Source organism: Procambarus clarkii, chromosome 17, assembly GCF_040958095.1.
Source record: "Procambarus clarkii isolate CNS0578487 chromosome 17, FALCON_Pclarkii_2.0, whole genome shotgun sequence".
Lineage (NCBI taxonomy): Eukaryota > Metazoa > Arthropoda > Malacostraca > Decapoda > Cambaridae > Procambarus > Procambarus clarkii.
The window spans coordinates 12142826-12166064 of NC_091166.1; the positions used below are offsets into that span (position 1 = coordinate 12142826).

At 42.6% G+C, this 23239-nt stretch overlaps 1 protein-coding gene across 1 annotated transcript in view; it reads left to right on the top strand.

Annotated features, from left to right (window-relative positions):
* The window catches only part of LOC123753567 (uncharacterized), a 111070-nt gene extending 88420 nt beyond the window's left edge, over positions 1-22650 (top strand). The window contains exons 2-3 of the mRNA XM_069326049.1: positions 22163-22276; positions 22559-22650. Of these exons, the coding sequence (XP_069182150.1) occupies positions 22163-22276; positions 22559-22650 (206 nt within the window). The remainder of the gene's footprint in view (positions 1-22162; positions 22277-22558) is intronic.
* The last annotated feature ends 589 nt before the right edge of the window (positions 22651-23239 follow it).

Here is a 23239-nt window from a genome sequence, read left to right on the forward strand (position 1 = left end):
GCCAACGCACATGTGCCGCTGAAATAAGGCGAGTCGAGATGTACTGGCACTAAGGGGGCGATATACTGCGTTCTCGGAAACCCAACCAGGATAACCTCTGGTCTCCCATCCACACTTACTCCCTCGGGTAACGAGCTCTTCACGATCAGGGACTGGGCTGCACCACTATCTCTGAGCACTACAATTGATCTACCAGTATGATCACTCGTTACATACCCGGTTGAAGTGTGAGGGGCCAACAAACTTGGTCCTTCCTGCGTCGTCGTAGACTGGTTTCCTACTGGTGATGTAACACAGCTCATCAACATCACCTCCCTTCGTGCGCTGCCACCTCTTCTGCCTCGGCACCTAGCAGCTATATGCCCTTTCTGCCCACAAGTCCAGCACACCATATTCCTCCTCGGGCTCCGGTGTTTCGGACTGCTAGGACTTGTTCTTCGGGGGCTACTTGGGGGCGTCTTCTTAGCACTTTGTGGGACGGGTCTTTCCTCTTCATCATGAGGTCTGTCGAACCGGCGCTGGTAATTCCTTGGGACGTACTTAGCAGACGGCCTATGAGTCAGGATGTACTCTTCAGCCATGGTGGCTGCTGCACTCAAGGTCTCCACCTGCTGCTCTTCTAAGTATGTCTTGAGGTCTCCAGACAAACAATCCTTGAAGTCCTCGAGCAGAATCAGCTGCTCAAGGTCTTCCTTGGTCTCCACTTTTCGAGAGGCACACCATTCTTGAAAAAGTCGCTCCTTGATGGTGGCGAATTCGGTGAAAGTGTGCTCTGAGGTCTTCTTCAGGTTTCTGAACTTTTGCCTATATGCCTCAGGTACCAATTGGTACGCCATGAGCACCACTTTCTTCACCATATCGTAATCGCCGGAGTCGTCAAGGTGAAACACTTTTACGTAGAGTAGGCAATTTGGGCCTTCCCAGTCAAGACTGACAGTATCATGATGGCCCAATTCTCCCTTGGCCACTCCAAAGAGGCAGCGACTTTCTCGAAGGCTGCAAAGAACTTCGAAACTTCCCTCTCATTGAACTTGGGGACCATTTTGATATTCCTTACCGGATCGAAACCACTTACTCCAGTTTGTCTCTGTCCAGCGCCTAATCGTAAAACTTCTAGTTCATGCTGTCTCTGTCTTTCTTTTTCTTCTCTTTCTCGTTCTTCTCTCTCTCTTTCTCGTTTCTCTTCTCTTTCTCTTTCTGCCTTCCGTTCTTCTAATTCTAAACGTCTCATCTCTAAGTCTTTATCTTGTCTCTCTCGTTCCAATTCTAATTTCTTCCATTCAATTTCTCTATTAATTTCCAAGGCACGCATCTTGACAGTTAGGAAGCTGATATTAAGCTCACCTGCATCACTGTCAACGTCGCTGCCCTTATCTTCCTTTTCCGTGGAAGCTAGTTCCTCACCTTCCTTTGTACTAGGAGCCCCGCCTTCCTGTTTCTCTTCTGCCTTCAGGTGCCGGTGAACCTTGGACAAGATCTCCACACGGGAATCGCTGGCACGGATCTTGATCTCCAGGTAGGCGCTCACTAGTACAAGCTCTGGTTTACTCAGATATTTTAATCTGGCAAGACAGTCCACTCTGTTCAGAAAAGCCTGAACATCGTCCAGATCATCGATGGTAGCTTTGTCTGCCATTGTCACAGATGGAACACTTTGCACTTAACACACTGCTTACACGTTAGCACTTAATAAACCGAGCACTGTTCTACGCCAATATTGCACTTTATTGCACCAAACACTGCACTTGCCAATATTGCACGTAATCACTTCGGGCACCACACTACCCAATATTGCACTGAGTCCAAGCGAACACTTCGCTCTACAATATTGTACTGAATCACTGAGCACCGCACTAGTCAATATTGCACTTAATCGCTTAACCACAGCGAGCACCACACTGCACAATATCGCACTTAGTCACTCTGAGCACCGCACAGGACGTATAACGTCACAATCGTCACACACAGGGGGAATTATTTACAGGGATTACGCCACTTCACCACCCCTGTCAAACATACTTAACAAGGGGACGGATCCCGCTGGGGATGCCAATTATGTTACGACCCTCTCGGGACGCAACGGGGTTCTCACTCTGATGTTGTTAGAGGAAGATATATGTATCCGTTCCCAAGCCAGTAGTGGCTATCAAGGGATGAGATCCGTGACGCAAGTAACTTAAAAGGGAGTAGGGAAAGAAAGTTAAGAACTTAATATTATACTTAACACCATCACCGATTAAATATATAAAATCAAAAAGTGCACAGGGGGAGGGGTATTAACACTATACAAGGGGATTATGCACAATATCGTCTTCTGCAGAAGACTCTGGATCAAGAAGCTAGGTGCTGAGTCTGCGGTGCTTTCTTCGTGGCCTCAAGACGTGTCCTCTGAGAATGCCGAGCCTACCCTGGCCACAGGTCAGCCAAAACACAGGTCCACTGGGGGCACCGTCGTGGAGGCCGTCAACCGCACGTCCAGCTGGTCTGCTGGCAGGTACTGAGCCACCAAGGCTGGTACGGCCACTCCACGAACGATATAAGGGGTACGCCCTAGACAGGAGTCTCGTGTGATATCACAAATCACCCTCCTGTCCTCAATACCCCAGTGGATTATCGTCTCCAACAGTCGGTCCCGGGTAAATCCTTTCACTGCCACTCCACTGGCAGGCTAACACACCACAGTGTTCTTCCGGGGGGACGACGTCACAACAGCTGCAGCAAACTTCACAGTATGGAGACTGGCTGCCTCGGGTAGACTGACTCCACCTTCAAAACAGTGGTCCCAGGTCGGCTCTGTAAGCAGACACGTCATCAATAACCGGGACACTAATACATCTCACTTACGGGCTCGGGCGCAAACACCTGACGTATCCAGTAAATAGATGGCGCTGTCGTCGGAGCACCACCTCACCAGAGGTCAGGAGCAGCTGTGTTGTGAGCTGCACAGGACTGGAAACTGGCCCTTGTGGCCGATATTCGCCGTCCTCATCCGGTGTCGTCGTTCGTTTGGCGGGGATTTCGGGTGCTGACCCACAGATGGCGTAGTTGTTACTGCTCCTTGCTCGGACGCTGGATCCGGGTTCGTAACACCTCCCCACCAAAAAGAATTTGGTTTGGGGTTCTATAAAAAGAAACACAAACCAAATTAGTACGACGACACAACTCCAAATGGACACACATGCATTATAATCTGGAATGGTGAGGCTGTCTCGTCCACAGAACTGTCCTACTGGGCAATTCCGGCACAACGGGAACTTGAAGATTGAAGGCGATGTCCTGCCTGGCGTAACCTTCCACGTCTCCACTGCGATGTCAAGCAGGGGCATCATCTCACATCTCTCGAGTAAGGATCCGTGTAGACTCGATCTGGGGTGACTCGACACTTCCCTGTGTAGTGGCACCGATGATGGCTGATCACAGACGGCATTTCTGGTACCGGTCCGATGGTCCTTCAGGGAGACAGGAACCTGGAATACAGGGGTCTGATAATTCAGAGTGATCGCGACAGTGGGTAAGTCAATACTTACAGCATACCCTACTAGGTCCACCCCGAGTCCCAACAGGGCTGCTTGTACGTCGCAGATGGCATTCACTCTGCCACCGTCAGGTCGACCAACGTTCCGCATAACGCTGCATTGAGGCTCAGCTATCACGCGGGGGGTGTCAACCTGTCGGAAACAGTCACTCATATTATCACATGTCGTACCTCCTGTATCAATTATCACCTTCCAGGTCCCTCCTTCAACTGCAACACCTGCAGTACAAATCTCCAATCCCTGGGACCTCTTCACGATGTTCATGGGAGCCATCATTCGTCGGGTCGTCCACTGATCCTTACTGAGAACACATAGAATACATAGGAGAATAAAACAAAATATCGCTAAGAAACATGGGGCCAATTGAGGGATAAGCTTCCTGAGCCAGTTATGTCCATAGCCGGCAACATCCACACGCCCGGCTTGGACCGAAGAGGGCACTAGACCTTTTGAACACACCGCACCTACCTCTGACGTCTGGGGAATCTCTGGCTGGTTCACTACGTGCTGTAACTTGCCATACCGCAAGCACATATCCGCCTTCGCTCCAGACTCGTTGGTATCCGTGGGTGCCTGCACACAAGGCCTCTCTTCTAGCTCAGGTACTTCTGCCTTCTTAACCTCATGTTCCTTGTCGAGAGACGAATTAGAAGTCTCTGCTAGAATATCATCGATCTGCGGGTGAGAGGACAAATTAAATATGTTCAAATCCGGGTCTGTCTTTACCTGGACATTACCATTGCCTGTTACCTCAGATCGTGCTGTTCTGGTAGACTCGTCCTCAACCTTGGGATGATTGGTGCTCCAATCGGTCACCAAGTCGTTGGCTAGTACCACGTCAATCCCAGCCACAGGGAGGGTATCGACTACTGCCAACGCACATGTGCCGCTGAAATAAGGCGAGTCGAGATGTACTGGCACTAAGGGGGCGATATACTGCGTTCTCGGAAACCCAACCAGGATAACCTCTGGTCTCCCATCCACACTTACTCCCTCGGGTAACGAGCTCTTCACGATCAGGGACTGGGCTGCTCCACTATCTCTGAGCACTACAATTGATCTACCAGTATGATCACTCGTTACATACCCGGTTGAAGTGTGAGGGGCCAACAAACTTGGTCCTTCCTGCGTCGTCGTAGACTGGTTTCCTACTGGTGATGTAACACAGCTCATCAACATCACCTCCCTTCGTGCGCTGCCACCTCTTCTGCCTCGGCACCTAGCAGCTATATGCCCTTTCTGCCCACAAGTCCAGCACACCATATTCCTCCTCGGGCTCCGGTGTTTCGGACTGCTAGGACTTGTTCTTCGGGGGCTACTTGGGGGCGTCTTCTTAGCACTTTGTGGGACGGGTCTTTCCTCTTCATCATGAGGTCTGTCGAACCGGCGCTGGTAATTCCTTGGGACGTACTTAGCAGACGGCCTATGAGTCAGGATGTACTCTTCAGCCATGGTGGCTGCTGCACTCAAGGTCTCCACCTGCTGCTCTTCTAAGTATGTCTTGAGGTCTCCAGACAAACAATCCTTGAAGTCCTCGAGCAGAATCAGCTGCTCAAGGTCTTCCTTGGTCTCCACTTTTCGAGAGGCACACCATTCTTGAAAAAGTTGCTCCTTGATGGTGGCGAATTCGGTGAAAGTGTGCTCTGAGGTCTTCTTCAGGTTTCTGAACTTTTGCCTATATGCCTCAGGTACCAATTGGTACGCCATGAGCACCACTTTCTTCACCATATCGTAATCGCCGGAGTCGTCAAGGTGAAACACTTTTACGTAGAGTAGGCAATTTGGGCCTTCCCAGTCAAGACTGACTGTATCATGATGGCCCAATTCTCCCTTGGCCACTCCAAAGAGGCAGCGACTTTCTCGAAGGCTGCAAAGAACTTCGAAACTTCCCTCTCATTGAACTTGGGGACCATTTTGATATTCCTTACCGGATCGAAACCACTTACTCCAGTTTGTCTCTGTCCAGCGCCTAATCGTAAAACTTCTAGTTCATGCTGTCTCTGTCTTTCTTTTTCTTCTCTTTCTCGTTCTTCTCTCTCTCTTTCTCGTTTCTCTTCTCTTTCTCTTTCTGCCTTCCGTTCTTCTAATTCTAAACGTCTCATCTCTAAGTCTTTATCTTGTCTCTCTCGTTCCAATTCTAATTTCTTCCATTCAATTTCTCTATTAATTTCCAAGGCACGCATCTTGACAGTTAGGAAGCTGATATTAAGCTCACCTGCATCACTGTCAACGTCGCTGCCCTTATCTTCCTTTTCCGTGGAAGCTAGTTCCTCACCTTCCTTTGTACTAGGAGCCCCGCCTTCCTGTTTCTCTTCTGCCTTCAGGTGCCGGTGAACCTTGGACAAGATCTCCACACGGGAATCGCTGGCACGGATCTTGATCTCCAGGTAGGCGCTCACTAGTACAAGCTCTGGTTTACTCAGATATTTTAATCTGGCAAGACAGTCCACTCTGTTCAGAAAAGCCTGAACATCGTCCAGATCATCGATGGTAGCTTTGTCTGCCATTGTCACAGATGGAACACTTTGCACTTAACACACTGCTTACACGTTAGCACTTAATAAACCGAGCACTGTTCTACGCCAATATTGCACTTTATTGCACCAAACACTGCACTTGCCAATATTGCACGTAATCACTTCGGGCACCACACTACCCAATATTGCACTGAGTCCAAGCGAACACTTCGCTCTACAATATTGTACTGAATCACTGAGCACCGCACTAGTCAATATTGCACTTAATCGCTTAACCACAGCGAGCACCACACTGCACAATATCGCACTTAGTCACTCTGAGCACCGCACAGGACGTATAACGTCACAATCGTCACACACAGGGGGAATTATTTACAGGGATTACGCCACTTCACCACCCCTGTCAAACATACTTAACAAGGGGACGGATCCCGCTGGGGATGCCAATTATGTTACGACCCTCTCGGGACGCAACGGGGTTCTCACTCTGATGTTGTTAGAGGAAGATATATGTATCCGTTCCCAAGCCAGTAGTGGCTATCAAGGGATGAGATCCGTGACGCAAGTAACTTAAAAGGGAGTAGGGAAAGAAAGTTAAGAACTTAATATTATACTTAACACCATCACCGATTAAATATATAAAATCAAAAAGTGCACAGGGGGAGGGGTATTAACACTATACAAGGGGATTATGCACAATATCGTCTTCTGCAGAAGACTCTGGATCAAGAAGCTAGGTGCTGAGTCTGCGGTGCTTTCTTCGTGGCCTCAAGACGTGTCCTCTGAGAATGCCGAGCCTACCCTGGCCACAGGTCAGCTAAAACACAGGTCCACTGGGGGCACCGTCGTGGAGGCCGTCAACCACACGTCCAGCTGGTCTGCTGGCAGGTACTGAGCCACCAAGGCTGGTACGGCCACTCCACGAACGATATAAGGGGTACGCACTAGACAGGAGTCTCGTGTGATATCACAAATCACCCTCCTGTCCTCAATACCCCAGTGGATTATCGTCTCCAACAGTCGGTCCCGGGTAAATCCTTTCACTGCCACTCCACTGGCAGGCTAACACACCACAGTGTTCTTCCGGGGGGACGACGTCACAACAGCTGCAGCAAACTTCACAGTATGGAGACTGGCTGCCTCGGGTAGACTGACTCCACCTTCAAAACAGTGGTCCCAGGTCGGCTCTGTAAGCGGACACGTCATCAATAACCGGGACACTAATACATCTCACTTACGGGCTCGGGCGCAAACACCTGACGTATCCAGTCCATAGATGGCGCTGTCGTCGGAGCACCACCTCACCAGAGGTCAGGAGCGGCTGTGTTGTGAGCTGCACAGGACTGGAAACTGGCCCTTGTGGCCGATATTCACCATCCTCATCCGGTGTCGTCGTTCGTTTGGCGGGGATTTCGGGAGCTGACCCACAGATGGCGTAGTTGTTACTGCTCTTTGCTCGGACGCTGGATCCGGGTTCGTAACAATAATTGGTGTTAGTGATTAATATACAAGTTATGAGCTGTTGCTGCTGGTGACCTAAAGATTCTTACTTCAGTATGAAGTGTAGGCCTAAGTGTTGTGGGCAATTAACTGTGTCCCACGAGTGCTACCTTATGTCGGAAAATCCGACACCATTTAATATATCATACAGACATATGATAATTGCTGCTGTATTACCAACAAGTTATCCATAGAAAACGTAATTTGTAGTGGAATTACCGTCTATAGAAAACGGGATATCATCACCACATACTATTATATTCTCCACCTATTATGGTGGGAATTATTCTTAAATACATTAGTCTTTGGACTTTACCATCATAAAACATCTTATATAAATTAACTTAATTATCAATATTAAAGTAGAGTAAATGTGACCCTTCTATCACTTTCTGAAATCTGGACAATGTAAGCCAGGCGTCAGTGAGGAAGGAGAGCAGCCATTGTTTATACTAGACCAGAGGCACACGGGAGCAAATACGGCTCCTGTTAATTTTACTTGGACGTAGTGTTATGGATACCAAAGGTGTACCATCTGTCAACACGCTGTCAACAAATCAAGTTAAGTGTTCTTTCCGAAACCCATTATCTATCATTAGTGGCCATTAATGTCATTATATAGGGTGTCCGGTTAGAGCACGTGGAAGCCTCAAACTAAAGGTAATTAAGCCAGGTCTTTAAGGTTCCATGTACTGTACAGTGTTCTCTGATATACTTGTCATATATAGGATTCTGGCTTCACAGCTAGCGCACTTTTGACAGGTCAAGAGGAGGAAGCAAGGCTTTGTGCATCAGTTACTGGGTGATGGAAGCTACCTCAAAGAGGATAATTTGGTGTCTACACCCTAGTTATACCTGGTGGACTAACCTGCTGTACTATAAGATAAGGAACCTCTTCAATGTATGTAGTCTATTACTGTAGTTTGATTGACTGCATATATAAATTTAATAAACCCCCCTAATGTGTAGAGGATCGATTTGTGAGATTATGAGATTATTGCAGAAATACAGTCCACTTATCATTATACAAATTGCTATCGAAGTATATAAATTAACGTAAATATAAATTCATATAAATTAAATATATATAAATCTCACAGGTCGGTTCCCACATTATTTGGTCCTTCGAACCGGATGACGGATTATTTGATCCTTTGAACCACATTTGGTCATCTTAGTACCGGATGAACCAGTTAACCAGTGGATTCATTAAATATACTAGTGCAGTGTTATTTAAACAAGGCCAGCAGTCAAGACGGCGGCGTTGACTCGTGCGAGTTCACGAGCCCCGCTCAGTTCAGTTAAGCCTTAGTCAGCGGTTTCATGTACACCCACAGATTTGGTGGCGTGTTATTCTGTGAAATGACAGCGCTAATATAGAAGCCAGCCAAATTAGTGACTGTGTCTTCGCGATATTGTTCACGGATTTCGTGGTGTTACATTTCGCGAGAGATTATCCACGAATTTTGTGGACCTTATTTCGCGAGGTCACTAATAATATTTAATACTTCTAGATAATATTAGAAGTTTCATAGAGGCTAATTAAGAGGCTATTATCAATAATTGTGTATATTATTCCTCCAAAATAGAGAATTATTTAATATATATTGCACTAGTGATCACAGTATAATATTTACTAATTGCCAACCCACAACAGGGTAGGATATGACTAGTTGAACTATTATCGTTCATCCTAGTCCCATTATTAACCTAACACCATTAATGAATGGTCCAGACCCTATTTTGGGTGTAATTTTTATCAACTCGAGTTGAGTTGTGTATATATAATAATTTACTTATGATCATTACACCTTTGAGTGATTAATTAGTGTCTCTACCATCCTAGGGTGATATAGAAGAGCTAACCTAAAGGTACTTCCAGTGACACTGGTTTATCACTCAAATCATTAGTGTGTATGATTGTATATATATAATGTGTATTAATTTTAAGTGCTAACCTCTAGTAGAGGTAGGATTATTGCCTAGTGAGTTCAGAATTTAACCCTAGGCTACCATTAGTACTTGCTCACAATTTATGAGCCAGTGGTGCCCAATTAACAAGTCACCATGACTAATCCACAGAAAGCAAAGCGTGCTTTAATATCAAGCAAACGCCAACTAACAAGAGATCTCAACCAATATGAACAGTTGTTATATGAGCCTGTAATTAATTATCGTCGGTTGAAAATACCACTGTTACAGATTCAAACCCAATTGCATATATTGAAAGCAAATAGGAAATCTTACCAAAATCAGGTCCACGACGACGACATAGTAGTTGAAGATGTGGAACCATTCCTGTCTGACCTAGCACAATATGAAGAAGAAACTCAAGGCAGGTTGGAACATTTACACAGGATAATTGAATCAGAACAAATAGCCAGTACATCAAATTAAGTAGATAATGTTATGGATGATCTGGATCTTTTTGAGAATAAATGTCAAGCCAGATTAGATCCTTTAATCAACAAGGATAAAGCTTCACCCAGTAAAGCTTCACCTAATATTATACCACCAGAAATTAAGCAGTTCTCAGACAATTTATCCACAGTCTCTGTGGTTTCTGAAAACCCAATACCTGAGGCTACTAAGTTAACATGCCTCCAAGCTAGAGGTGAAGCTGAACCAGTAGTAGAAAATGTAAATGAAAATAGCGACAGCACTAATTTCCCAGTCCAGCCTCCTAGGGATAATGCTGGCAATGAGAAAACTGTCATACATCTTGTACTACAATTGCTGGATTTACCTCAACCTGATCAGACTGCTGACTCATTACAATCCTTCAGCATGGAATTTGAGTCACTACTAAGAACATTCAGTCTTAAGGTTGATATAACTACTAGTGAATGGATGACCAAAGTAGTCCTTCAACGAAAATTGTCCAGCGATATACTAGATGAATTATATGCACATCAACATAACACCATCCTGACAGTACAGGACATCACTGAAGGTTTACATTCCATCATAAACAAACGACGAGCAAATGAGGAAGTTAAAGCCTCTTACAAGCCTTCAGAAATAGAAAATAAGAGTCAATTAAAGGGTAAAACAACTACCCCAAATAAACATCAACCAATTACTCTAACATCAAGTTGGAGAAAATCTGACAATGCAGCAGAATCCTCCAAGCCTACTGTTACTAGTTCACCCAAACCGGTAACTTCCAAACGTGCAGTAGGCTGGGGGACATGTATGTTCTGCAAAAAGAAACATTCAACATACTGTTGTGCTAATTACCCAACCAGAGACATTCGTATGGAGCGACTCCAGGAATTAGGGAGATGTGCAAGGTGTCTCAAGTCACACAACATAGACTATTGTGATACCCAATTCAACACCTGTAACAGGTGTAGAAGAGGTAGGCACCATGCAGCACTGTGTAAATATACGAAATTAACGTATTCAAGACCCAAGGTGGAAGATAGCATTCCCACCACAGTACAGTACTGCAAGGTGCAACAAACAAAGAGTGTCCATTCGGCAAAGTCTAAAGGTAATACGACTTTGCCTACTGCCCAAATTACCATCCTGAATAAGAGGGCCAAGGTCCATACCCGTGGGTTGTTTGACCAAGGATCCCAGAGAACATATATCACTAAAAAGCTGGCAGATGAATTACAATTAAGGCCTGTAGCCCAGATGTCATTCAATATCTCAGGGTTTGTAACAGATGCAGGACCTCAAGTCTACCAGGTGGTACAACCATCAGTACGTTTAGGCAGGTACGTCTGTCGAGTACAAGCCATTGTGGTGGACAAAATACCAGTAGACCTACAAGTTCAAGGTCTGAGAGCAACAGCCAAATTCCTGAGAAATAGAGGAATAAAATTGGCAGATAATATTAAGTCTGATCACCTCACTGACTTCGGTCTCCTTGTAGGGACAGACTATTGTCATCGATTCATCGGTAGCCCTACTAAATATCAGGGTATAACCATGTTAAACTCTGCAGGAGGTAAATTACTCTCAGGCCCAGTATCAAGCCTGGGGAGACCTATGCCTGCAGATAAACAATACCAGTAGAGATCTAAATTTGTCAGCTGATTGTATTTCTCCAGTAGCATTATACTAAGGAGATTACAGCTGACTATACCAACAGAGGTTGATGTTAGTATCATCATTTGAAGCTGAAGATGAGTTCATGAGGCCTCAGTGGCAAATCAGTGAACAGTAGCCTAAAACAGCTACAAGTCACTGCGCCCAATGTCACTGAACCCACTGCAGTCTCAGAACCATACTTTACTTTAATGATGAGCTATTCAATCTTCTGAATCAATTAACTAAATTAAACCCCAATAAATCTGATGACTGATTTGATACATTTATTTTTTAATCAAGATGTATTCCATGGGCCTCAGTGTTTATATATCAGTGACCAGTTACCTGAACAAACTTCAAGTTATATCTAATGTCACTGATCTCACTGCAGTCCCTGAATCATACTTGACTGTAGTACTTGATCACATCCAGTCATCTGGGTTAAATAATAAGTAATTAGGCTTGAATATTAGCCTTTCAAGAGTTGACAGGGAAATGAAATTGCATTAGACTTCTAACCCCTGCAACTCTAGTACGGGACATCCGTCCTGTACGAACAGACACACAAATGTGTGATTACTAACTACTAACATCAAATTAATCAAATAATTCGAAGGAGGAGTATCGGTGTTCGTCTGTTCTAAAGAGGACTTCGACCCGTGAGCAGCCCCCTGGGGAATTATGTCGGAAAATCCGACACCATTTACTATATCATACAGACAGATGATAATTGCTGCTGTATTACCAACAAGTTACCCATAGAAAACGTAATTTGTAGTGGAATTACCGTCTATAGAAAACGGGATATCATCACCACATACTATTATATTCTCCACCTATTATGGTGGGAATTATTCTTAAATACATTAGTCTTTGGACTTTACCATCATAAAACATCTTATATAAATTAACTTAATTATCAATATTAAAGTAGAGTAAATGTGACCCTTCTATCACTTTCTGAAATCTGGACAATGTAAGCCAGGCGTCAGTGAGGAAGGAGAGCAGCCATTGTTTATACTAGACCAGAGGCACACGGGAGCAAATACGGCTCCTGTTAATTTTACTTGGACGTAGTGTTATGGATACCAAAGGTGTACCATCTGTCAACACGCTGTCAACAAATCAAGTTAAGTGTTCTTTCCGAAACCCATTATCTATCATTAGTGGCCATTAATGTCATTATATAGGGTGTCCGGTTAGAGCACGTGGAAGCCTCAAACTAAAGGTAATTAAGCCAGGTCTTTAAGGTTCCATGTACTGTACAGTGTTCTCTGATATACTTGTCATATATAGGATTCTGGCTTCACAGCTAGCGCACTTTTGACAGGTCAAGACGAGGAAGCAAGGCTTTGTGCATCAGTTACTGGGTGATGGAAGCTACCTCAAAGAGGATAATTTGGTGTCTACACCCTAGTTATACCTGGTGGACTAACCTGCTGTACTATAAGATAAGGAACCTCTTCAATGTATGTAGTCTATTACTGTAGTTTGATTGACTGCATATATAAATTTAATAAACCCCCCTAATGTGTAGAGGATCGATTTGTGAGATTATGAGATTATTGCAGAAATACAGTCCACTTATCATTATACAAATTGCTATCGAAGTATATAAATTAACGTAAATAAAAATTCATATAAATTAAATAAATATAAATCTCACAGGTCGGTTCCCACACCTTATACATGAGGTATACGTAGCAGTGAATTGGTGGGACTTAGGCTAACCTATGTGTTACGCTGCCGGTAGACACAATTAATTAAAATGGTTAGTCTAGACTACTTCACACGGTGATAAGTTATTACTAATTAGTATGTATATTTATATTTTATGTTTATCCGGTTCGATAAGGACCATAATGTGGGACATTTGGGGCTTGACTCTATTTATTTAAATATTTAAAGTAATGAAATCAATTACGAATTAAGGACCACCCGCTTTTATAGTAAAGAGGGAAACTAATAAAAAGTGATCATTAGAAATTCCTGGAAGAACCAGTGTCTATGGCTAAATATTAGGAAGTATAATCACTTAAATAATTAATGGGCTGTATAGATAATTAACTTGAATCAAAGCCTCAAACACCTACATTGGGAGGTTATTGCTAGAACTTCATATACGTCTAGGAACTAGTGTGGTTCGTGCACCAGTTCATTGTGTAATAACTTAATCTTATGACTAATTAAAGAAATCTATAGAAATTTTATCACCAGTAAATATATCAATCATTAACATCAGAAATTAATCATTCTAATAAACACGTATTATCTCCAGTTTACACAGTATCCAATAAAATGATAGGATAAAATAATGAGAATTTGAATAATTAAATGAATACGAAAAGTCTTAGCTTTAAGACGATTTCAATGACATCAGTTACGAATCATCCTCGGGATCTCCGGAATTCCTCGTAGAACACTGGGAGATGAATAACACGGGTAAGGTAACAGCTCGTGGATTCTTCACACGCGAGCTGTAATTTAAGGGATATTACGTAGCATTGCACTAGGCTACTAAAATGTCTATGTTCATGAAAGTAGAAAATAAATTAGTTAGAATACTAACATGGGTTTTGTTGAGGTTGCTCAATGTAACGACAAGCTGCCCCGACATATACAATCTCTAATGATGCATCAAAAGGGAATTATATATACATAGCTAAGGGGTACAGATTAACTTGAGGCTTGCCGAAACCGTGTCCCAAGCTCCACTCTCACAATGGCGAACACGTGGTTGATAGCTTGGCTTGAATGTCGACGCGTTTTAGTTGGCCGGTCACGACAGATCACGTAGAACAATATTAACTAGTTCTATGATGAATATCAGGTTAATTCTCGCTGACAACTTCACCGTAACGTGTCCCAGACTCTGACACCAAGACTTGTTGCTCAATTCCGCAACATGTGACTTCACGCCGCACTCGGGCGTCTTGTCCTCCTCAAACCACAAATCACAATGGCGTCTCCCTCCCCACTCGCGTCCCGCATTCGCCACAGAAATTATTTATCACGAATAATATTATTTCGCGCAGTTGTGGCTAAAATGCTTTAATAAAGACTGGGTTGTAATTCTATGGAGTTAAATATTACATTCTCGTCTTATGGTAGTAAACAAGAAATGGAGAAGATTTTAGTTTTCTCCATGGCATTCACGCGTGACGGTAAATTTATTACTTGATAACAATTGTAACTTATAATTCTCGATTTGGAATTATTTGGAAGTTATGTTATCCACAAATAATTATCACACGGAATACTAATGATTTTAGAGAACCACATTCAATTCTCTAACACACTGGATATAAATGTGTTTAACTAGGTAGAATCTGACGCAATACTGGTGCTTGGTTTGATAAGAATTCCAGTATTCTTATACAGATATAATAATTAGTTCATGTTAACACTACTGTTAGTAAAATTTAGTAACTACAGTAATTAGTATATTTTAATACTAGTTTATAATAATACAATAGTATTGTATTAGTGTTGGAAATTTCCAACAACTCATATATTCAATTATTTGCTTATTGTATTGAATAAATCGAAGGACCACCCACTTTTGAGAAAAGAGGAAAAACGAATAAAAGTGATCATTAGAATGACACTAGAGAACCAGTGTCTATGGATACCAATTAAATGAATAATCACTTTAAAATAATGAATAGACTGTATTATTAATTAATTAAAGTCAAAGCCTCAAATATCAACATGGGGGGGGGTATTTCTAGAAGTTCATATATATCTAGGAACCAGTGTGGTTCGTCACTAGTTCATTGTTGAGTTAGTAACATAGTAAATCTAAACTACAATAGATTCTAAGATATGATAACTCAAATTATGAATATTAAAGATTATGAATTACTGAGCAACAGTCAGAGCAAAACACATTAATTACCAAATCATCATTTCTGGCAATAATTTATTCAATGTAAAGATCCTATATGAATTATATGGAAATCAGTAATAATATTAGATAAATTTGTACGAAATGAATGTCTTAGCTGTAAGACGATTTATGTAACGCCATTTCGTCATTTGTCCTCGTGGTCACAGGATCCCATTAAAGAAAGAACCCGAGGTGAATATCACGAATGATGAGAAACAACTTGTCGACTCCTCGTATACACGCTGAAATTAGAGAAATTTAAGTAGCATTTGATTAGGCTACGATTTATTTCAAATATTCATGAAAACGGAGAAATTGTTGAAATTCAACTAACGTTGTGTATTAGGTATCCTTGCTGTATAACGACCGACTACTCACAAATATACAATCTAGGATGATGCATCAAACGAGAATGGTATACTTAACATGAGCGTATCAAATACTGAGGTCTGCTGAAACTGCGTCAGCCAGTCCCAGGCGTCCACTGCTGTGTACGTGTAATTACGGGTCGTGGCTTCAATTGTTGACGCGTTATTAACAGGCTGGGCACTATAGAACACGTGAATAAGTAATTGTTAACTGTTAACCGGGTATCAACGTAATTCTTGTCGATAAAAACTCCCCAGTCACTACCACGTGTCTCGCCACTCTTCACGCCAGGGATGCCTCGTATGCAATGGCGTCTCCGCCTTCCCTCAACCCGTCTCTTGCATTCACCCCAGAAATTATTATTCACGAATAATTCTTTTCCGCGCAATTATGGATGTAATACGTTAATGAGAACTGGGTTGCAATTATAGGGACTTAAATATTATCATATTCTCGTTTAATGGTGTTAAACGAGAAATGGAGAAGATTTTATTCTCTCCATGGCATTCGCACGTAACAGATAAAATTGCTACTTGATAACAATTTGTGTTAATAACTCTCGGTTTTAGATTATCGGGAGTCATATTATCCGTAGGTAATTATTATACGGAATACTGATAATTTTAGAGAACCACATTCAATTCTCTAACACATTGGTAATAAACGTGTCTAACTAGACATTATCTGACGCAAATGTTGCTACTCGATTTCATGAGAATTTTAGCACTAATACGCAGATGAAATGGTTTAATTTATGTTTACACTACCGTTAGTGAAATTAATAACTACTGTAGTTAGTATATAATGATGATGATGTATTATTATACAATAGTAGTTTATTAGTGTTGGAAATTTCCAACAATAACCGGGTTCTTCATAATCTCTATGATCCTACTCAAGTTCAGAGAAACCAAATCTTGATGGGAATATAGTGTAATGTTTAAAGCTAAAAGTAAAAGAACACTTAAAATAACCCATTATTATTTTCCCATCACCATTATAATATTTGCAAGTCTATGCGATGTCAACCGGATTGGCGTTGCTAGCCCTTACGCTGGCCTGCTTTACAGATGACGACCATAAGGTGCCTCTGATGAGGTCTTCGTGCGCACTGTTGGTATGCACATGCAACAACAAAATAGGCAACGCCTGACCAGCCCCACTGGCTGTTACCTTCCAGAAACGTAGTCTACAGCGCTCAACCGAAGCGTTCATCTAGTCTCACTGGTTAGCACCTCCGGGAGTGAAGTCTATAGCGCTCAACCAGCCCACTTGGCTAGCCTTTGCAGGAGTAAAGTCCACAGCGTTCGACCAGCCCACTTGGCTAGTCCTTCCAAAAGTAAAGACCACAGTGCTCGACCAGCCCACTTGGCTAGTACCTTCCAGGAGTAAAGTCTACAGTGCTCGATCAGCCCACTTGGCTAGTCCTTCCTGGAGTAAAGTCCAGAGAACTTGTCCAGCCCAATTGGCTAGCACCTTTAGGTCGACCTACGTCTTCCACTGTCCCGGCTTCACTTACTTCCCTAGCCTGCCTCTGGTTACTCGTTACCTTTCAGCCAGGCAGACTAAAAGATGGAAAACTCCATTTAATGGGAGGGTCATTTGCTGTAGTTTGGCCCCAGGATTGTAGATGGCGCCAAGGTCTGCGACAATTAGCATGCATGATGCAGTGGAAGGTGAGTGACTGGACGTTTGAATCAAGGAATTTTTATATTGATGTTTATGTTGTTGCAGCCTTAGGCTGGATTCCTTGTGTATAATTATATATATTCCAGGGCTGATAGTGACATATTGTATTACAAGATTTAACCCACTAGTGAGGTTGGTAGCATAAGTGGTAAGCCAGGAGTTGGGCTACAACTTGATATAAGCAGCTGATAGAGTCCTGATGGGATTAAATGCAACCTGACTATAATAGCATAGAGTGTTGGAGTCATATTATTATTCTTGTATATATGTTCTACATGTTCACTGTCTAAGTAAATGTATATAGTTTCCTGGTGTTTGCCCATGTCCTAGTGAGGCTTCCCAGAAAGTAGGAGAGAAAGAACCACAGCTGTAGACAGGGTGGTACAGAATTTTTGTTCAAAGAAAGGGGGGATTGAGGAGGTCATACCAACCAAGGAGAGAATGCGGAGTCACAGCGGCTCGAATTGGGTGTGTACACGTGACAACAAGGCCAGTGTTGGAGTCACACCCCCTAAATGTGTGACGCTGAGCCCCTCTCCTAGAGCAGAAAGCGTACAAGGTGATCTCCTGACCAAAGTACAAGCACTCTACGGGTTTTGGTTGGTTATACGGAAGGGACGTATGCACCCTACCTACAACACACATAATAATATTTGCGGGCCTGTATCCGGGAGAGTAAACTGACACACCCACACCCTGTCCGGGAGTGGATTGGTACACCCTTTGTGGAAATAAGTAGACTTTGTGCCCGCAGGTGTATATTCTATCTCTTGGGAAGACTCACAGGACACGATGGATAAGGTGCAAGCGTTTGTGGCATCAGACAAGCCTGAGGACTTCGAAGGTTGCACCAGGGGAACGGTTGAAACAGATAGCGGAAAGATGTGACATCAGGTTGAAGGCATCTAAAGTGGCTGGGATGAAGGATGAGATCCGAAGGCAGCCGAGAGCCAAGAGTGAAGCGACAGAATAAGGAGCCCAGAAAGGAGCTAAAAGGGGAAAGGAGGATGATGGGCAGGATGAAGTGAGATCCCAGGGAACTAGTAGGAGTAGTAAGAGTAGCCGCAGATAGCCGCTATTTCATCCCAGAAGCAGGAATAGCCGGAATAGGAGCTTGGAAAGATTGCAGCTAGAGCTCCAGATGCAGCGTGAGGAGAGACAGTTCCAACTGGAAAGGTTGAAGTTAGAACTGCAGATGAAAAATGAACAAGAGAAAGAAAAAGAGAAAACCGGACTGGAGGTGGAAAAGAGGAAACCAGACTGGAGGTAGAAAAAGAGAAAGCCAGACTAGAGGTGGAAAAAGAAAGAGAGGACCAAACAAATGCAGATAGAAGCAAATAGAACCTTGGCTGAACAAAGGATTGAACAAGGGTTGCCAGAGAGCATCACCCAGGTATCACACCCACCAGATAATATGGTTAGGGAAAAGGATATTCCCCTGTTTGTGCCCGAAGAGGCAGAAAGATTCTTCGAACATTTCGAAAAAGTAGCCAATATCAAGGAGTGGCCACAGGAGGAATGGGCCCAACTGGTTCAGTTGAGATTGACCGGCGCAGCCACTCGTTTTTCAACAACATTGTCATAATCTACTTGTTAACGACCTGATGATCCGCTAGTTATGTAACAATATCATTCTCGATCATGACGAACAAACTTCAGCAGTAAACATGTCTTTTTCAAGAATTTGCACGCATGCCCGTTATAAACATCAGCTGTCTTACATCTGCGTTGAATGAGAACTCATAGACACCAAGTCATGGACAGCCAAATCATATGGCCATCAACCACCAGCTGGAGCAGCCTATCCTCCAAACAAAGACCCAAAATTCATTCCATGCAACCGGCAAATCCCCTTTTTATGAATGAAAAACGGTTTACGCATGACTACCAACTGGTGACGTCCGAACACTTCCGGAACAAGTGCTTCGCTGACGACTTTTGCTTGAACTACAATGTTGTAAATGCTTCACCCACATACTACAAATAATTGCCAACAGAACCTAGACACCTGGCCTATCCTAACCAGTGCCTAAATATGACCAATATGCTAATATATAATAATATTAATTTATATGAAAAAGTTCTCTTTTGAATAAACAGAATGTTAAAATTGATGAATGCCTTTTTGGGGTAGACCGCTGGGTAGAATGGACTTAGTTCAAGCACGGGTTGACTGGTGTGTGTGTCAAAGCACGTCTTCGCTCGTCGGTAGTCACTCCCAGTTTCCTTCTAATAATTGCTAATTAACAATCTTTTTCTCTAATCCAAAAGTAAGTTTAACGAATGAGTTTCCACCACTCGTTATTCAACAACATTGTCATAACCTTCTTGTTAACGGCCTGATGATCCGCTAGTTCAGTAATATTATCATTCTCAGTCATGACGAACAAACCTCAGCAGTAAACATGTCTTTTTTCAAGAATTCGAACGCAACTTCATCGAGTCCCAGACCTAGTTGAATTTATAAGATTAACGAGTGAGTTATTAGCCAATTTACGAACTCAGCACCGAAAACATCTTTCATAATCATTAAAGGAATGAGAATATAGTCAGAGCCAAAGAAACTGTAGCAGCAATGAATACAAATGTGGAAAAACGAGGGCCATCCGAGGATCACACATATCCTACCCTGTGAAGGGCCCAGGTAATGAACCATGGTTTCCAGGAGCCATTGACCCATCCTAACCACTGATGGATTTCCCTTTGTGCCAGATGTACTTAAGAAAAAAATCCCATATTTATAAAATTTTAAAGATTGCCTTCGTGTGGTAACAAATCAAATAATTAAAGCTCTGATCTCCTAAGGCTAATAAGGGTGGGTTACATTTAACGGATTCCTCACAGAGTGTACAATATTATTTACCAGAGTGTGAGACATAAATCCGTCCTGGCAATATCAGCGGCCGACGAAAGCAATCATCAGCAACTTATCAAAAGAGAGCTTACCGAGTAAGATGTGAACCTGACCATTAGTTACTTAGTAATTTTGTGATAATAATACATTTGCTTGGTGTTGTTTGGTGTTGGATTTATGACTTGTTTTTCCTTAGGAATGGTTTTATGGTAACAACAGTAGCTTATTTACCAACCAGCAAGTATTCTGTAGTTCAGAAAATAGTCCAGCATTAAAGTTCATTGCCAGAGTAGTTATCATTATGTGACCTTTCTTTTGTGAGCGGTGTTTATAGTGCAAAACTGTGTATACAATTAATGTTGAGTTTTATAACGAATAAAAATTATGTTGCAAAGGCTGCAAGTAGGTTTTATAGTGTAAAATAGAATCTATATGAATAAAAATGTAAATGTTCGTTTATTCAAAATTGGTAATCTCCGAAAGATCTTCACCGATTGCTTTGAAATTTTTACACAACGTTCCATTCACATATCAGTGTATTTTGAAATGCCAACTATATAGATGTCATTCTGTGACAGGTAAAAAATGTTTCTTTAATGTGTTTTTCATGTGAGATTTCATGTGTGGGAAATCTCTGAAACATCTTTATCGATTGCTTTCGAATTTTGACACAACGTTGCTTTCAAATACGTGCATGTTTTTATATACCTACTATATACATGCCACACCTGTGACAGGTCAAAATATGTTTTTTTTAAACACCGCCATCTGTTGCACATAAAAGAAACACACCCTGTAATCTCCTAAAGCTCTTCGTCGATTGCTTTGAAATTTTGACACGTTACATTCCAATATACGTGGGTTTTTATATACCTACTATATAGATGCCACACTTGTGACAGGTAAAAACAATTTTTGGGGCGAAAAACAATGCCATCTTTTGCACGTAAAAGCAACACATGCTATTCTAAATATGTTACAATTCCATTTCAATGTTTCTGATGGCATTGATAAATTGAATTTTCATTGATTTTGATTTATTTCATTTTGTTTTAATTATTTTGTGTGATTTTGCATTGGAATTGAGCTGTGTTGTTTACCATACTGTTCATTTCGTGAGTATAGTTTTTGTTTATTTTTTCGTTTTTTTTTTCATTTCGATTTTTTTAGCTGTTCTTATTTTTCAGTGATGGGAACATCAGATCATTTGCTATTGTCATTTTTCTGATGGGAACATCAGATCATCTGGGATCGCATAGGTCGAGGGAGTGAAGAATGGTGGGGAGGACAAGGGGGACAGTATTGGGGGATGGTAAGGAGGATGAGGGGACAATGATAGGGAGAACAAGAGTAGAGAGGAGTGGGGGATGGTGGGGAGTACGAGGGGACAGGAGAGGGGGGAATTGTGAGGAGGACAAAGGGATAGCGGAGTGGGGGATGAGGGATTTGGGGATGGTAAGGAGGACGAGGGGACGGGGATGGGGGGATGGTGGGGAGGACGAGGGGACGGAGGAGCGGGGAATAGTGGAGGGGACGAGGGGAATGGGGAATGGTGGGAAGGACGAGGGGAGTGGAGGATGGTGGGGAGGAAAAGGAAACATGGGAGGGGTGAATGGTTGGGAGGACGAGGGGGACGGGGAATGGGAAATGGTTAGGAGGACGAGGGGATGGGGAAGGGAGGAATGGTGGGGAGGACTGACGGACAGGGAAGGATTGATGTGGCTCAGCAACGTGCATGCGTTGCTGAACCACAACAACGCATTGGTGAGTAAAGCGTGTGTATCAATAGTTTTGTTTCTCTCCATAGGTGTATGCGCTGAAGATAAATTCAGCTGCTTGGATGGTTCTAGATGCATACCCATGAGGTGGCAATGTGATGGCGACCGTGACTGCGATGATAACTCCGACGAACTTTCTTGTGGTAAGTCGGGATGTGTGTTGCACTCGAAAGACTTCACTCAAATATCAACATTTATTAATACCTAATATTTCATAAATAATACTTCTAAATATTCTTGGCTTGAAATAGGAGCGGCCAGTACGCTCATTCACGGATCCATGGGAAACTTGACAAATGATTTGTTATTGTTACAATAAAGGAAATGTTAAGTTTACTTCTTAATTTGATAAATCAAACAAAAGATAATAACATTTTTGTCATATATTCTATGTTGTTGTCCTCTTTTCTACTTGCCACTTTTAGTTGAGCCAGTAATTTTGAATACTGTAAATGGGATTAAAATTTGCCACATCAACTATTATCATGATGCCATAAAGAGAAATATTGTATTATAAAGAAAGCAGAGTAGAATTCATCAGATAGTATATTGCTTCAGAAAGAAGGCGACGTGACAGCATCATGCTGCACTGTGCAAATTTATTAGATCAAATTATACAAATCACAAGGTAAGAGATAGAAATCTCACACAAGTTCAGTGTTGCAAGGTTTGAGAAGTTTAAGTTTTGTGCGGGATATCCTGCACTATAAGTGGAGTAAGAGAAGATTATATTGCAAATTGAAAGCGTGAATCCTTTAAGAACGTCCTCTAATATATTTTGTTAAACAGCACGATAGGAATGCTGAAACATTGGGGTTGGTTAAAATATGATAGATATTTACTTAAGGCTACAGCGAATCCTTGTAAAGATTAAATGACAATACCAAACTCATCTAGTTTAATACACACACACACACACACACACACACACACACACACACACACACACACACACACACACACACACACACACACACACACACACACACACACACACACACACACACACACACACACACACACACACACACACACACACACACACACACACACACACACACACAGAGCCCGATAGGCTCAGGAACCTGTACACCTGTTGATTGACG